The following is a 17,120-nucleotide window of genomic DNA, read 5'->3' as shown; positions in this document are numbered from 1 at the left end:
GTACAAATAAGTTAATAATGGCAATTTGTGCAGTGTCCAACAGATGTCACTGTACTTCTCTCAAAACTTTAAAATATCCCACAGCACCCCTGTGATTTTGTTCTTGCGCCCTGGAATGCCTCAGCGAGCATTTTGGGAACTGAAAAATGCTTGTATATCTTGAGTCTCTTTGCAACCTTATTGTTAGGAATTGATTATTGGAAGTATTGGAGGTATCTTGTAGCAGTTTTGTCTAGGAATTAGCCCTCCAACATTATGGGTGCTTTAACAAGCTCTATTAAACTGCTGTTATGGCAAACCTTGGTAATAGGTGTGAAAGAAAGGTTGTTTTGGTTTTTTTTTTTTTTAATCTATATCCTATGCTTGTAGTAACTAGATAGTTGCTATATTTACCATCTATATTTAACTGTGGTTGAATATTGAAACTCTGTAAGTGAAGTTAATGAGGTGAACTAGTTACAGACAACAGACGTTTCATTTTTAGGGCAGTTAGAAAGCCCTGAAAATGAAATAAATATTTGTGCAAAAACAGTTTTTAATTGAAATGTTTCATGTTTGGTGGAAAAATCAAACAGTAAATTTAAGGCTATGATATTTAAAATATTAATGAATTAAATATTATAATTAGAAATACACTGATGATTACTTTTTTGTTGATGATGATGGATTTAAAATTTTTTAACCCAAGTACAAAATGAATAAAAACAAAATTCAAGGGCAGTAGTTTTTTCACTTCATACTGTAATACTATCTGCTCTATGTGCCTTGAACTGCCTTAGAAGTTTCTGTATTAGATTCTTTCAGATTCTCTCATGCTAAAACTGGAACTTGTTCCCAGTGACTTTTAAAGATTGGATAATTACCCAGTTGTTGGGTTTTAATTTATTATAAAATTCTTTTAAAAAGAGAAAAGTCTGTTTTGCTCATAACTTCCTTTCCTGTTTTCATACTTTCAATCTTTATCTCTTTACCTGTCTTATTTTAATTGGCTTTAGTATGATTTCATTGCTCCTATCATGCCTGTGGTGGAATCAGTAGATCCTGCATCATGGAGGCAGGGCTTGCGCAAAACTGGCATTGTTCTTGTGCCCAGTAAGGGTGAAAAATCTATGGTGAGGCATTTCGATGTGCAAGGATTTATATTAGGTTACAACATAACAAGTTTAATATGAATATTGGTTTCAAAGATGCATGGTTTTAAGTCATTATGGTGTGCTCATTTCTGTTCTCTGTATTTGCATCATAATTTTTCTGTGTGATACAAAGTGTGGAGTGTGTGTTCTTAAATCTAACATCTGGAAAGGTAGTATTTCCTTCTTCAGTTTTAGATCTTTACATTTTTGACTAAGACATTAACCTGCTTAGTAAAAGTGTTTCTCCTGAAACTATTAACTATAATTTTAAACATATTATCTGTAAACTTCTCATTTTCAGTTTAAGGACTGATCAGTATTGTATAATTTTTCTCCTTTTCCTTAAAAATAAAACAATATAAAAACAGTTTCCAACTTCAGCTACAAAAATTTCTCCCAAAGAAGAAGAGAGAAAAGATGAGTCTCCTGCATCTTGGAGGTTAGGACTTAGAAAGACTGGTAGTTATGGCGCACTTGCAGAAATCACAGCATCTAAAGAGGCCCAGAAAGAAAAAGACACTGCAGGTGTTATGCGTTCAGCTTCAAGTCCCAGGCTTTCCTCCTCTTTGGATAATAAAGAAAAGGTAATCTGTTTCACAATTTGGTTTCTATAAAAACTACGATAATTTGTTTTCCAGGAATCAGATCCGTTGGATTTTCTACTAAGTATCATTAGATCTATGTATCAACTTAATTCACCTGGCTTAATGAATTACATGATAATACAAATGTACCTACCTTAAGCAGATGTTTATATGGGATATAATAATGGGGAAGATCACGTGTATTTGCCCAAAACATAAATTATGAGACTATACTCAATTAAAGGAATCCTTTAGTCTGTTTGAGAATTTACAATAAAATGTATCAAGGAGCAAGCTAATTTTATTTATTAAGAAGGGTTTTGAAAGTTTAGGAACACATTTGTTCTAGAATGTGATTATACTCATAAGTTGCATTTATCCAATATCTGCAATTTCTTTACCTGCTTTTTCATCTGATACATCACAGCTTTGTCCTAGTGAGCAACTTTAATAACTATATTTTGAAAGGCAGTATTAAATTGCATTAAATAGAATGCATCACAGTTCATTCAGTGCTATTTTGTATAATTGGATTCTTTATTTTCTATTGCATTTTTAGTGCTTGGACATTTTTTTCCTTACAGTTTTCTTGCTCTAGACAGGAGTGTTTACATGCATCAGAAATTCGGAAATGAATTTCTCATTAAGTAATTGAAATATTTTTTATTTTGTATAAATTTTTTTTCCATTTGTTTTCCAAGTACTTGATGCCAGTATAATGAGAATGTAACAGAAGTCATTGTCACTATACTCTCAGCCAGATTTGGTTAAATATAATTTAAATAACTTTTTGTTTTGTATATTTTAATGTTATATTTTTAAAACATAGTATATCAAGGTAGTAAATAGCTTGTATAATGTAAATAATTGAGATTTATCAGTGAACTGTATTTGAGACCTTATTTCTCTGAAAGAAGTAAAGATATTTTATCTTACAATACGACATTACAGTAAATGTTACAGAAGTTTCAGAAAAAGTCATTAAAATGTGGAGGAATTTTTCTTATTTTAAAAAAGAGCTAATTCTAGATTAAAGAAGAAGGAAAAGAAAATTAATTTGAACAGGCTGTCTTTTAGTGTTTACAGTACTTGAATATTGATAGACATCAATTTTGGAGTTTAGGAATTATGGAAATATTATAAAATAAACTATGATGGATGTGTAATTATACATTGTTGAATACTCTTTCCATAATACTTTTAGCAGCACCTATAATCATCACAGATTTATTTTCACTTTTTTCTCCCTGTTGTGTAGGAGAAAGATAGTAAAGGAACTAGGCTTGCATATGTCACACCTACAATACCAAGACGACTAGCCAGTACATCTGACATTGAAGAGAAAGAAAACAGGTGGATTCATTATGACTTGTTTTATTTTGTTTTACTATAAAATCTTTACTATCTAGCATGAGAGTTAAAACATGAGCATTGTTGTAATTATGTGGGATATGGATTTCAGGAAGAGATGGAGGGTATTCCTAATAGGAAGAACACCAAGTACATGGACTTGAGGAGGTGCAGGCTTGGTATGTTCATGAAATAGCAAAAAAAAATGAAGGCATTATGCTTGTAACAGAGTGAGGGGGCAGTGGTGGCAGGTGAGGTCACAGACTTGTATATGCTTTCTAAATATTTGGAACATAATAGAAAAGGAGAAAGAAGAAGGGAGAAAAAGCCCTTACTTGATGATTGTCAACATTTTAATTTGTTTCTTCCTACTTTTCAGCACATACAGAGTATGAGAATTTTTAATATAATTGTAATCATGTTATAATATTCAATTTTGTGTCTTGACTTTTTCTTTCACTTAAGATCTCGTAATGTCTTATACGTTAGTATGTATTTTCATTAAGCACTGTTTTTCATTAGTACATAGTGTTCCATAGAGTAGATTTGCTGAGGTTAAAGTAACCATTTCCCCTCCCCAAACCATGGGCATTTAAATTGTCTAATATTTTGTCATCATAAATAAAACTTCTGCAAACATTAAAATTTCCCCCCTATAGTTAGGATTATACCTTTGGGATAGAATCTTAGAACTGGAATCTTAGTGAATTGCTTTCACTTCTTAATAAATATTCCAGAGTGTTCTTCTAAGGGATTTTACTAGTTTCTGCTTCAACAGATGTTTATTAAAATACAGCTTCTTTAACCCTATTTTAAAATTATCTACCAGATTCTGAAGGATATTTTTTTCACAGAGATTCTTCAAGTTTGCGAACAAGTAGTTCATATACAAGAAGAAAATGGGAAGATGATCTCAAAAAGAATAGCTCAATTAATGAAGGATCAACTTATTATAAAAGGTAATAATATTCTTAAGTAACTTTTATGTATTCTTTTATTAAAATATGAGGCAGTTTGGAGCTCTCAACTTAATATAACATTAAAAATGTGCCTTTATTAAATATATCTTTTGTTATTTAAATAAAACTTCGTTTAAAGACACAGAATATATATTTAAAGATGGGTGAAAATTTGCTCCTACTTATGCCTTCCTATTATATTTTTAAATTAAATTTGATATGCTATGAAGTATCTTTTAGATTATAGGATATTAAAAAAGGAGCTCTGTATGTAATTATATATAAGTCAATTATATAATTGACTAGAGCAGTTGAAATAGATCAATTAATTGATCTCATGTGGTGACCTGGAAAGTTTCTACCTGTGTTAGAACTCAGAGCAATGGAAATGCCTTGAATTGGAATGTTGGTAATATCATATTGGAGAGGGGGTGGAAAATCTATGTGTTATTTTCTCTGCTAAAAGCAACCAAAAAAAGACTAAAAGATCAACAAGTATAATACAGGCATGGGTCACTCCTAGGGATGTGACCCATTGCCAAAACAATTTCTTAGAAAATGCTTAAGTCTTAACTTTCCCGGAGTAAAACCAAACCAAAGTGTTTTTCCAGACCCAACCTGGCATGACCATGTGACCTGGAGCCACTCCAGAAATGTGAACTATCAGATCATCTTTGAATCTCGTTGGTGGGTGGGGGATGCAGTAAAATGAGACACTACCAAATTAGGGAAATCATCTAGACTCTAGCAAGTTGTAGATGCAACTCTTGGTGCTGGAGCCGGTGGCGTATTTAGGAACACAGTCTTTTAGATTCTTTTCCTAGCCTTGTGAATCTGTATAATGTATAGGCATTGGCTATAGAATACACATCCAAACACATTCTATATAGATATGACTCTTTCCTTTAGTTGCTCCTTTGGTAGAAGACAAGATGATTTGATTAGTTCTAGTGTTCCAAGCACCACATCAACACCAACAGTTACCTCTGCAGCTGGGCTTCAGAAAAGCCTGCTTTCCAGCACAAGCACTACTACAAAGATTACAGCGGGTTCTTCCTCAGCAGGCACACAAAGCAGGTGAGTCACAGATACATTTTGTGTTCAGGCCTACTGTGTGCTTATGTATGTGCATGCGTTTTTGTTTAGAAGATTGTGGGGCTCTGGATTTTTTCATTGACCTTGTTAAATGATTTACAAACAAAAATTGGTTCCAAAAAGAGGCAGTTATGCATGTCTGGGGAAAAAATATTAAGTTTCTGACTTACGAACTTTCCTTGCATTAAGCTGCTTAAAGTGTAAATTTCTCTGTGACAGCTCTGGGTGAACTTTTTGGTTCATAGATGAAAGATGTCTCACCTTATGTTTTCAAAAAATCCATCCCTGTAGTCACATGTTTTCAGCTGCTAGAAAGTGCTTTCCTTGTTTAGCTGTTTCCCTTTTCTCTTTTTTGTGTTGCTGCTTATGATGCTATAGTACCTCAAATCGTTTGTGGGCTGAGGATAGTACTGAAAAGGAAAAGGACAGTGTTCCTACGGCAGTGACCATTCCTGTTGCTCCAACTGTTGTAAATGCCGCAGCCTCTACCACAACCCTGACTGCAACTACTGCTGGCACTGTCTCCTCCACTTCGGAGGTCAGGGAGAGACGCAGGTGTGTAAAGGTCCTAATAGGACTGCTGATCTATCTTGCCCAATGATGAAAGTTGTTTGCTTTGTTTGGTTTTTTAATTTTGGGAAGTTGGTGACTATCTCTTCTGTAGGTTAATACATGAGGTAACCTAGATCAGCTCAGAACTATGTAAATTGATATAATTAGCAATTATTAGCCTTTAGGCTTGGTAACCCACCTCTGACAGAATTAATGTGCTTGTTTAAAGGCCCTGAGCCAGAGAGTTGTCTTCACACTTAGCCATCTTAGTTTTAATGGTTTCTTTAATTCAAAACATTTTTGTGATGAAGATCTAAGCGCATACTCTAAACACATACTAAGCAAATCATACTCATGGAAAACTAGATGTAACATGACAAAAACAGGTTTTTATTCTTCTCATTGTTTCCCCCTTCTACCTCATTATTAAGAAATTTGATGCATGTTTAACGATTTTTGTTGTTATTTTTGAGAATTTCATTTTAAAATTCTTTTGGTGAAGAATGGCTTCTTATGCATATGTGTAAGCCAAATCATTTTAAGTATGTTAACTACATTCACTTAGTTTTAATTCTGGTACATAGAAGGCAATTGTTAAGTAAACTTTTTAAAGGGTCTGTGAATTTGTTTTATGTGCTTAAAACATTTTTATGAGCATTGCTCACTTCTTCCTGTTGCAGCCAATTGGTATGGAATCATAGATGTGGAAAGGAATTTACCTATTATCTTTTATGATATCCTTTACAGAAGGAAACTGATCCCCAGAGATATTAAGTGACTTTTCCACTTTTATGTGGTTAGTAAGTATGAGAGCTAAGGCTAGGCCCAGTATTACAGGAGAATCAGTCCAGGGTTCTGTCTGCTGTATCATGCATAGTCCCTAGCTTTGAATTTGGTTTTCCCTCTTGAGAAAGAACATCTTAGGAAACTAAACGTAACCTCTTTAAATATTTTATTCTTGAAAAATTAGCTACAGAACTGATATTTTCCTTAACTAAAATATCAACCAGATTAATTTGGTTTTATTTCTAACACATAGTATTCATATACAGTCTTAAACATCTTTTGTCTCTGATGCCTAGCAAAGCGCATGGCCTGTTGTAAGTAGTAGCATCCTTATAGTAATATTTGTGGTGAATATATGAAAAGTAACAAAATGTTCAATGTTTTGAAAACTTTTTTAATTAAAAAAGTTTTCTTTCCTATCATTATATCTTTAGTTTCTGTCAATATATTTATGCTTCATTTCTATTTTGATGGTGAAATTTAATGATACTTCTCTAACAGCACTATAGGCAGTTAGCATTCTGTGGTTCTTGAATACCAGTATAGGTCATATCATATTTTAATTATTCTTGTTTTTCTCTTAAGTTTAGTCCGTTTTAGGTTTTTGAGGTGTTTTCAATGAGACCACATAGCCTACAGAAATTAGAGGTTCATAGGCACTCATCATTCTCTTCTAGTGAAAATGAATTTGAGGGCCTTGGTTTTTTGGGAGGTGGGGAGCTGAAGGGGAAAAGGTTCAGGAGGTCTTGGTCTTTTACTCCTTGCTGTGCCTTAATCCTAAGGTAAGAGTTCTCTGTGGGTCAGAATTTATTCTTCTGTAAAATGAGGTATTTGATTTATATAGTTTTTAACTTCTAGAATCCTTTCTATCTCTAGCATTCCATACTTTAAAAAAATTTTTCCAATGACAATTAAAGCCAATGAATGTCTCCCCAAAATCATCAGTTGTTTCAGAACAAGCAAATGATGATTCTTAACCTCGGATTTCTTTATTTTTTTATATTGTTGGAAAGTATTGAGTTTCAGCTTTTTAGAATAAATCCTGGAAGACTTTAAAGATTGAGAATTAAATATTTGGTGATATTGTTAGGACAGAGCAGGTTCTCATATCATAAGAAATAAAATATGTCTATTGACATTTTTCCTGGTCTACATTACAGAAATTTTGTTTCACTTGTTTCAGTGATGTATGCAATAATATTAATGTTTGTGTTTTGTTTCATGTCAAATAATTGTTTGCAATTTTGGCCTTGTCTGTCTTTTTTTGTTGTTCTTGGCCGCGCTGCTTGGCTTGTGGGATCTTAGTTCCCCAACCAGGGATTGAACCAGTGCCTTCAGCAGTGAAGGCACAGATCCTAACCACTGGACTGCCAGGGAATTCCCCTGTTTGTCTTTTTAATTAAATTTCATTAATGGTTTCAAAATGTATATAGTTGAAAATTTGCCCCCAGATGTATGTATGGTGATTTAAGAATATACTGTGGCTGAAAAAGATACTAATACATTTATGCCATTTTTAGGTACCCTTACATATGTACTTTTAGATATTATGTAAAGTTACTGTATACACTATTAAATTCCACATTATTGTTGACTTTTCCTGTTTTCATTGATCAGGTTTGGATGAAAATTTTCTGTTTGTATAAAGATTTCCAATTGATTAATTCGAGGGAGGAGGCATTGGGGAGCAGGGAGGAGAAGCTAGCTTTAAATAGATGGAGCATGGCGAGGTTCCCTGGTGGCCTAGAGGTTAAGATTCCAGGCTTTCACTGCCATGGCCTGAGTTCAATCCCTGGTCAGGGAACAGATCCAGCAAGCCTTGCAGGGTGGCAGAATATCTAGATAGATAGATAGATAGATAGATAGACAGATAGATAGATGGAGCAAGATGGCAAATTCTTACATTGTTTAGGCATTTCTAATTCTCCATAGTCTTTTCAAACTGCAAAACAGTACCTTACTAATAACTTCGTATTTGTAGTATGAATTCACATGGTTCGGTACAACTACTCTTTTCTACCATTTTGCCTTGGCTCAGCCAGCTCCCATTTGTCCACTTATTTTCCTTCTGGAAGGAAAAATGCTGAGTGAGAAGCAAGGGCTGGTATTCAGTTTTTTAGAGATGTAATTTGGTTGACTAACCAAAATATAAATATTATAAACAAATATAAATATTTCAGCTAATAAATGTCGGGGAAATAATATATAGAATAATTGCTTTTACTGAGGGAAAAAACCTTAATTTAAAAATAACCTTTGGATTGTTCATAAAATAGTGGGCAATCTAAGACTAGTAAGTAAAATTATATACCCTATACAGTTATACAAAAGAGATCAATATGACAATATGATATAGTAATGCAGTTTGGTATGTTCTGCCATCTTTTTGATGATCACCTCTTTGGAATTAAACACATATTAAAAATATGAATTATTTGTTTTCTCTACATCCTGTTCTTAGAGATCTGCTCTGTATAGACACCTCAAGGAGGAGAAAGGAACTGAATTTCAGATGGGGACCATCAAATATATTTCGTATATTACAAGTCGATAGGCTAGGTTTTTATGCTAATTTGGAGCAAATGTTTGTATGGAAATTTTAAATGAACAGATTTTACAAGTCTTTCAGCTAGTAATTTTTATGCCCCTAACCTGCATATGTTAAACCAGATATGATAAATAGATTTATTAACTTTCATGGCAGCTTGAAAGTATTGAAAAAGAATCTAGGCTTCTTGGGAGAGAGTGTGATGGTTGATAGTGCTATTTGCCATGGGGTAAAGGGGCATAGTGACAATGCAGTTCTTTTAAACTATATATGAAAACTTTGTACATAGTGGAAATAAGAATTCAGTCTTTCATGTCCATTTGTACTTTCAGAGCAGCTCATGAAATGCTGAAGTGATACATGCAGCTGTCTAGGCTGCTATAAACTTTTGTTAAACTAGATTTGCTATCACATCTAGGTTTCTTCTCTTTCTGTTATTTTTTTTTTTTTTTCCTCATCTGGTGGAAGTCCAAAAGGCAGTAAATTGCATAGGACCTGTAGATGCATAAATAAGTGTTAAATGAATGGATGAAAAAAATAGCCATTTTACAGGCTAATATTTCACAGAGAACTTTTACACATTTAATAGATGTACCACAAAAGAAAAAAAAAGTTTTTCCTGCTTAAATGGTCTTGGAAAATGCTGAGTTAAACACAGTTAAACAGGTTTCTTCCCTCAGTCCTTTTCAGACCCTCTAATATATTGTTATTTTCCTGGAGAAGGTTAGAATGTATAGTATTTTCCACATTTATATAATCAACTTCTACAACAAACGATACCAAAATCGTATTGCAGAATTAATGTTTCTTAAACTCTAACAACAAATTTATTGGTTATCCTCTTTCTTGTCCCAGAAAATCACTGGAGTTGTAATAAAAATGAGAAAGTATCTGTTATAGCTGAATAAAAACCTTAAAACTCAAGAGAATTGATATATAGAATAGAAATAATAAAACAATGGGAGAAAAAGGAATATCAAGCTTTTGAGCATCATAGAAGGGAGAGAGGGCCGGTATCCTACCAGTTGTATTCATCTCTGGGTTTGTGCGTTGGTACAGATGAAGCCATACAGAATTTCAACTAAGAGAAAGTTAAACTATGGAAATGGTGGTAAGCAAAATGTTTTATTTAGTGACTTCTCCCTTGCCTTTCACTTTTAGGGAGACAAATTTTTTTTAATTAAAAAAATTAAAATTTTATTTATGAACTTAAGTCAGTACCAGTTTTTAATAGAAACCAAATTTGATAGGATAGAGCTCTTCAGTGAAATGCTTCAATTTGATAAGCTGTGCCTTATTGATGAGATAAATGTAGTGCTACTATGATAGCAAAAAGACATAATTGTTCAGGATATTCTAGAAACCTAGAGGTAAAAAATGATAGAAAACATACGGATAAAGAGGGAAAAAAAGTTTTATCCTTATCATATAGTGCCATAAGTTATTCAGCCGAATAGAGAACACAAGTGACATTTTCTCAAAGCAGATGATAAAAACAACAAGTCAGAATATAGAAGTGATGGGATTTTCAACTAAGTTTGCTGGATGTCTCATTCAAGTAAAAACACCCTCTTGAGAATTTTTGACTTACCTTGCTTTACAGTTTATCTGTGATTAGAGTAGAAGCAAGAAGAAACAGTCCTCTAGAACTAACTTTAACCAATAAGTAGGAGTTAATTGATGAAATGGAGGCAACCAGGATCTTGGGTGAGAAATGACTATGTCGTCTTAGGGTTAGTTATCCAAGGAGACAAATCCTAGGAATAATGAATCTTGTATTCTAGTTTTAGAGAGACAGATTCCAAAAAATTCAAGACTTTGGAGGGAAAGACACGTTCCTATGTATCAAAAAGAATGAGAGTTCTCTAAAAAGAATTCTGAAGGAACTGTAAATAACTGTAAGGTGTTTGAAGATGGGTCATACTCTCTGAACTTAGAGCTTTAAAGGACACAGAAAAAATAAAACATAAGGCATAAAACAAAGAATAAATTCTAAAGTTTGTTACAAATATGTGAATAGCGTCAGGGAGGTTAAAGAGCAGAATGAATTACAAATTGAGAAGAACACTAAGGTTAACAGTTTTTAAATAATAACATTTGGAGATAGGGGTATGATGATAGGTTATTGATAAACTTAATGAACAACAGAAAATAGAGATACTCAAGTTCAGAATGTTCTCTGAGAAATGTGAGCTAGATGGTAGTATAACTAGATAAAGTGTTAACAATTGAACTTCCTGAATAATATTGATCATAAGAAGGAAGTTTTCTTATGTTGCAGGGTTCTGCCTTGTCTTTGCTTGTTCAACCCTTTAATTCATTATTTACCTCTTGACATAGATTGCATGCTTTTGAAATTGTGCATACCTTGTGACAGGATGGAACATAGGCTTAGATTTATAATATAAAATCTAGTGAACATAAATGCCAAATCCTCTTCTCTGTATGAGAAAATCAGTGACCCAAGAATAAGATGCTGATTTTAAAGCAGTTCGTGTATAAAAACACTTGAATTTTTAGAGGACTTAAGGTATGAACAAGAGTGTGATGTCTGCCAAAAACATTATTAGTAAATGCACAATGACAAGAATGCAGGGAGTGCTGCTTCCTCACTAGTCACCCCATATCCTAAATATTACATTCAGTCCTTTACCATAAAAAGACATTGACAGTCTAGAGTTTAACCTTGTAACTTCACATATCATCTAGGATGGTGTTGCAGGAAATCAAGAAAGGAGCTAAGAGGAATGATGCTACCTAGTTTAAAAACAAACAAAACTGTGGTTAGGAAGAACTTTAAAAATATGTTAATATGAGTAGTTCCAATCTAAAAAACTATCAAATTGCATTGTTGAATTTCAGAGTGGGTTTAACCATTTTCTGAAGACTCTTTCTTAAAATCCATTAAAATGCTAAACTTAAATGTTTCACTTACGCACGTTCATGTGTAATTACATTCACAGGTATTGCATCTCCAAGTGACAATTTTTATTTATTACTGTAGATCATACCTCACTCCTGTTAGAGATGAAGAGTCTGAATCCCAAAGAAAAGCAAGATCTAGACAAGCAAGACAGTCTAGAAGATCAACACAGGTATATTTAATGTGTATAATATATAAAAGTTCAAAATAAATTATCTTTCACTTTTTCACATTTCTGTGAAAATATTGATGTCACTATATAATATGAATAATCTTAAAAGATAAAAGCTGCCTTAGCAATCCTACCGTAGCCTTTTTATGTGGCTATACTGTTAATGTTACATTTCGTCTAAGTAGCATATGCCTTTGTATGTCTTTAAGTATTTATTTTTCTACTCCTAATATAGTGTCTGGCTCAGGGTATTTGATCAGTGTTAAAATTAATCATATATGATGTCGCATAATTATTAAAGAATTCTATGCGTATTTGGAAGGTATGGGAAATAGGTCTTTTATATTAGGTATATCAAAAAGCTGATATACAATTATGAGAAAAATGTCACTCAAGCTAGTTATCAACTTCTTACCCCATCGCCATTCTCTCTCCTGTATCTCTCGTGTCTTCCCTTTCCTACAGTTGAGGGGCTCCAAAGTCCAGATTCAACTGTTTATTTATTTTATTTATTTATTTTCTTTATTTTTTCGGCTACCTCGGGTCTTAGTTGCAACACGCAGGATCTTTGTTGAGGCATATGGGGTCTTTTCGGTGAGGCACGTGGGCTCTTCGTTGCAGCGTGTGGGCTTCTCTCTAGTTGTGGTGTGTGGATTTTCTCTCTCTAGTTATGGCGCGTGAGCTCCAGGGCATGTGGGCTCTGTAGTTGTGGCGCGCAGGCTCCAGAGTGCATGGGCTCAATAGTTTGTGGCACGTGGGCTCTCTTGTTGAGGCACGTGAGCTCAGTAGTTGTGGCACGCGGGTTTAGTTGCTCCGCGGCATGTGGGATCTTATTTCCTCGACCAGGGATCAGACCCACATGCCCAGCATTGGAAGAGAGATTCTTGACCACTGGACCACCAGAGAAGTCCCCAGAGTCAAGTGTTTAATCCTTGCCATTACTTAACATATTTTTTCTGTCTTCGTGTCTTAACTTCTTGAAATCCAACCTATTCTTTTCAAGACTTAACCTTCAAAAATTACTTCTTTACTGAAATCTTCTCTGTGTGCATATACATATATAGAAACATAAATACATATCAATTTAATATATAAATAATGCATATATTGGTTTTTCATTCTTTCTCTGAACTTCTTGGGAATATTTATATTCATATGGTCAGTTCCTGTGCTATTCTTTTAATTTCTTGAATACAGAGACAATTTCTTGCACATATTTTATTTCTTTCCCAGTACCTATTATTGTGCTTGCTCATGATGATTCTTCATAGAATGAATGTGACTAGAAATTCTGTTTCAATTTGCAAACCAATTCCAAACATGCATCTTTGACTTTTAATACATTCATATTTAATATATCTACTTATAAAATATTCCTTTGAAATGAGCCTTAGTGCCTCTCATAGTTAAATTTATCTTTCTTTGCGTGCAGGGGGTGACATTGACTGATCTTCAGGAAGCTGAGAAAACGATAGGAAGGAGTCGTTCTACCCGAACCAGAGAACAAGAAAATGAAGAAAAAGAAAAAGAGGAAAAAGAAAAACAGGATAAAGAGAAGCAAGAAGAAAAGAAGGAGTCAGAGACATCTAGAGAAGATGAACATAAACAAAAGTACTCCAGAACATATGATGAGGTAATAGTATACCAACAACACCGCTAGGTCAGGTGGCACGGATAGCTCCTGTGATTCTCAAGATGCAAGAGATTTATATACTAACAAACCATATACAAAATATCCATAAGGATTTTAACTGGAAATCTAAATTATTTTGACATGATTAGAACATTACTTTTCCTTTGAAATAATTTAAGTGTCTTATAAGTTTTTATCTATGTTTAATATTTCAAATGGGTGTTAATTTTAATGTTTCACAGACTTATCAACGCTACAGACCAGTATCAACTTCAAGTTCAACCACTCCATCCTCTTCGCTTTCTACCATGAGTAGTTCACTCTATGCTTCAAGTCAACTAAACAGGCCAAATAGTCTTGTAGGTATAACTTCTGCTTACTCCAGAGGATTAACAAAGGAAAATGAAAGAGGTAAGAAGACCAAATTTTGAAAACACTTTGTTTCCTTCAGATTAATTCTTTGAGTTGGTTTTCCCTAACTAATAGTTTAACAGAAGAGAAACAACATCCTAAACTAGGACTCATTCTCCCTAACCAGAAAGAACATGATGGTTGAGAATGAGAAAAGTAGAAAATAAAGACAGAAAATAATATGGTCTGGCATTGATACGTATATCTTTATTGCCTTCAAAAATCTTTATGTCCATCAACATAGAAAAGTTAGTATTGAAAAACTGGTGGGGTGATTATTTCCAGGAGCATTTTATTAATGTTTCAAGTCATTTCTTGCATATTATGTAGATATCTTTTAATTGTTTTCTGTGAAGTTGTTTTAAATAAAAATCATTTAACATATGTAATGTCCTTGCCAAAAAAACTTATTTTTATGCTTATTTCTTGAGAAATAGATTTCTTTTTCAGCTATATATTGGCATATTGATGCTATTAACATTTCCTATTATTTCATATAAGCTTCCTATGTAAACACTAATTAACTCCTCCTTTAAATAAGAGATGGCTACTAAATAAAATTATTCCTAATTGTAGGTATTTTATATTTTAAAAGCAAAATCTCAGGCTTCCATGGTGGTGCAGTGGTTAAGAATCTGCCTGCCAGTGCAGGGAACACGGGTTCGGGCTCTGGTCTGGGAAGTTCCCACATGCCGGCGAGCAACAAAGCTTGTGCGCCACAACTACTGAACCTGTGCTCTAGAGCCCGTGATCCACAGCTACTGAAACCCATGCACTTAGAGCCTGTGCTCTGCAACAAGAGAAGCCACCACAATGAGAAACCCGCACACTGCAATGAAGAGTAGCCCCTGCTTGCTGCAACTAGAGAAAAGCCCACGTGCAGCAACAAAGACCCAACGCAGCCAAAAATAAAATAAATTAATTAAAAAAAAATTTTTTTAAAGCAAAGTCTTCATTGTAGTCACGATAATATCAGTAATCATGTAGGAATAAACTTCAGAAAATTAAATTTTTTTCAACTTCCAGCTGGCTTTTCTTTTGTTGGTCATTGAGATATTTCAGTTCTTTAAACCACTAAGTGTGAGGCCCATCTAATGTTTGTAAAAATTTTGAGCCAACATTTAAAATTAGGGGTATCTGCATAAAAGTTCAGATTTCTGTCTTCTATTGAAAAGTTGGAAGATATGGCCACGCTAGCTCTGAATTCTCACAGGTCAACAATTGATTAGAGCCAAGTAGTAGCAGCCCCACCCCCACCCCTTTGGAGTAGTGCCCTCCTGGCCCATTTTACCTCTATGTAACCTGCCTGGATGGCCACTCTCTGTGTTGGAGTTTGCGACCTTTGCTGTAAACTAATTCTAAAAGCAACTTTAAAACCCCTCTTAATACTATAATTCTGGGGTTTCTTTTGCTTCTTTTTCTGCACAGCAAGGAGACAATGACACAAGGAGCCTTTTAAAAATCATTTTTAACGTTACTTTGTTCCATATATATCTTTTTTTTTTTTTTTACAATCTACTTTTTTTTTTGGCTGCGTTGGGTCTTCATTGCTGCCCAAGGGCTCTCTCCAGTTGCAGCAGTGAGCAGGGGCCACTCCTTGTTGCGGTGTGTGGGCCTCTCATTGCGGCGGCTTCTCCCGTTGTGGAGCACGGGCCCTAGATGCACAGGCTTCAGTAGTTGTGGCTCGTGGGCTCCAGAGCGCAGGCTCAGTAGTTGTGGTACACAGGCTTAGCCGCTCCACGGCATGTGGGATCCTGCTGGACCAGGCATCGAACCTGTGTCCCCAGCATTGGCAGGCAGACCCCCAACCACTGCGCCACTAGGGAAGCCCTGTCTACTTTTTACAGCATATTCAGAGGCCCTAATATTCTTCTAGTATGTAAGTCTGAAGCTATTTTAACTATCCGAGGAAGGGAACAAATTTGAAGACTAACATTGATTTGTTTTTAATAAAAGATAATTCTTTCCCCAGCAACAAAAAAAAAGGTTTGCTCTTAGATACTAATAGAAAATTAAGTGACTACTGTATTCGTTCTACTGCTGAAGGAGGACTGGGAATGGTAGAAGCAGAAACTGATAAATTTGTATGATGCCCACTAGCTGTTCCATCATTATGCACTGTTTGGGTATAATAACTATGTTGAAGTGTTAATGTTAGGTATAATAACTATCTTTCTGTCAGACGTTAATAACTGGGACCCCATTCTCTTCGTAGGATTCAATTATTTTCTGTTCAGCAAATAGTAAGTGTGTCTTTTTAGCAAAATTTTTGTTTTAGGCACTAGAAAAATGACGTAATTAAAACTAGTTCTTATCTTGATTCTCAAAAACGTATCTAATGAGAGATACAGATACATGTTTAAGCCAAGTGTTATAGGAGCACTGGGAGGGGCAAAAATTATTTCTGATTGGAGAATTTTAGAAGGCTTCACAAAGGAGGTTGACTTAGAATTATTTTCACATGTACACTGCAAAATACTATCAAGATACATGGCTGCCATATGAATAATTTTAATCCTTAACAGAGGGAGAAAAGAGAGAAGAAGAAAAAGAGGGAGAAGATAAATCACAACCTAAATCAATCAGAGAACGACGGCGACCAAGAGAGAAAAGAAGATCTACAGGAGTTTCATTCTGGACACAAGATGTGAGAAGCTATTAAAATATAACTACTTGATAGTATGCTTAATCTTTCCAAGAATGTACACTAATGATTTCTTATATGCCTCAGATTATATATTCTTTAGATCATCACTATGTGTTAGAGCTGACTTATTTAAATCAGAAGAGTTCTTCTTTATAAGAATAAACAACTACTTAGATTTCTGGTATTAAAAGCAAGAATACTGTCCCAATATTGGAATAAAAATAATAATGGCTGCAGCTCAGTGTACAGATGTTGATTATTGTATAATGGCTAAACTGCTCATTGATCTTAGCGGTTCTTTTTTTTTTTTCTTTTTCTTTCCCCGCG

At 34.3% G+C, this 17,120-nt stretch overlaps 1 protein-coding gene across 4 annotated transcripts in view; it reads left to right on the top strand.

The window, feature by feature from the left end:
* Positions 1–17,120, top strand: part of PPP1R12A (protein phosphatase 1 regulatory subunit 12A) — a 152,447-nt gene that overhangs the window by 107,810 nt on the left and 27,517 nt on the right. The window contains exons 10-18 of one of the 4 annotated variants that reach the window (XM_082634438.1): positions 1,502–1,717; positions 2,976–3,070; positions 3,922–4,026; positions 4,972–5,103; positions 5,500–5,676; positions 12,012–12,102; positions 13,535–13,735; positions 13,978–14,146; positions 16,672–16,793. In XM_082634438.1, the coding sequence (XP_082490564.1) occupies positions 1,502–1,717; positions 2,976–3,070; positions 3,922–4,026; positions 4,972–5,103; positions 5,500–5,676; positions 12,012–12,102; positions 13,535–13,735; positions 13,978–14,146; positions 16,672–16,793 (1,308 nt within the window). Of the gene's footprint in view, positions 1–1,501; positions 1,718–2,975; positions 3,071–3,921; positions 4,027–4,935; positions 5,104–5,499; positions 5,677–12,011; positions 12,103–13,534; positions 13,736–13,977; positions 14,147–16,671; positions 16,794–17,120 lie in introns of all 4 variants that reach the window. The other 3 variants (XM_082634437.1, XM_082634439.1, XM_082634440.1) reach the window with 3 other exon arrangements.

This window comes from Mesoplodon mirus, assembly GCF_964341445.2.
Source record: "Mesoplodon mirus genome assembly, chromosome: 11".
Classification (NCBI taxonomy): Eukaryota; Metazoa; Chordata; class Mammalia; order Artiodactyla; family Ziphiidae; genus Mesoplodon; species Mesoplodon mirus.
Note: the sequence above shows the minus strand (reverse complement) of the source record. Positions and strands in the feature narration are given on the sequence as shown.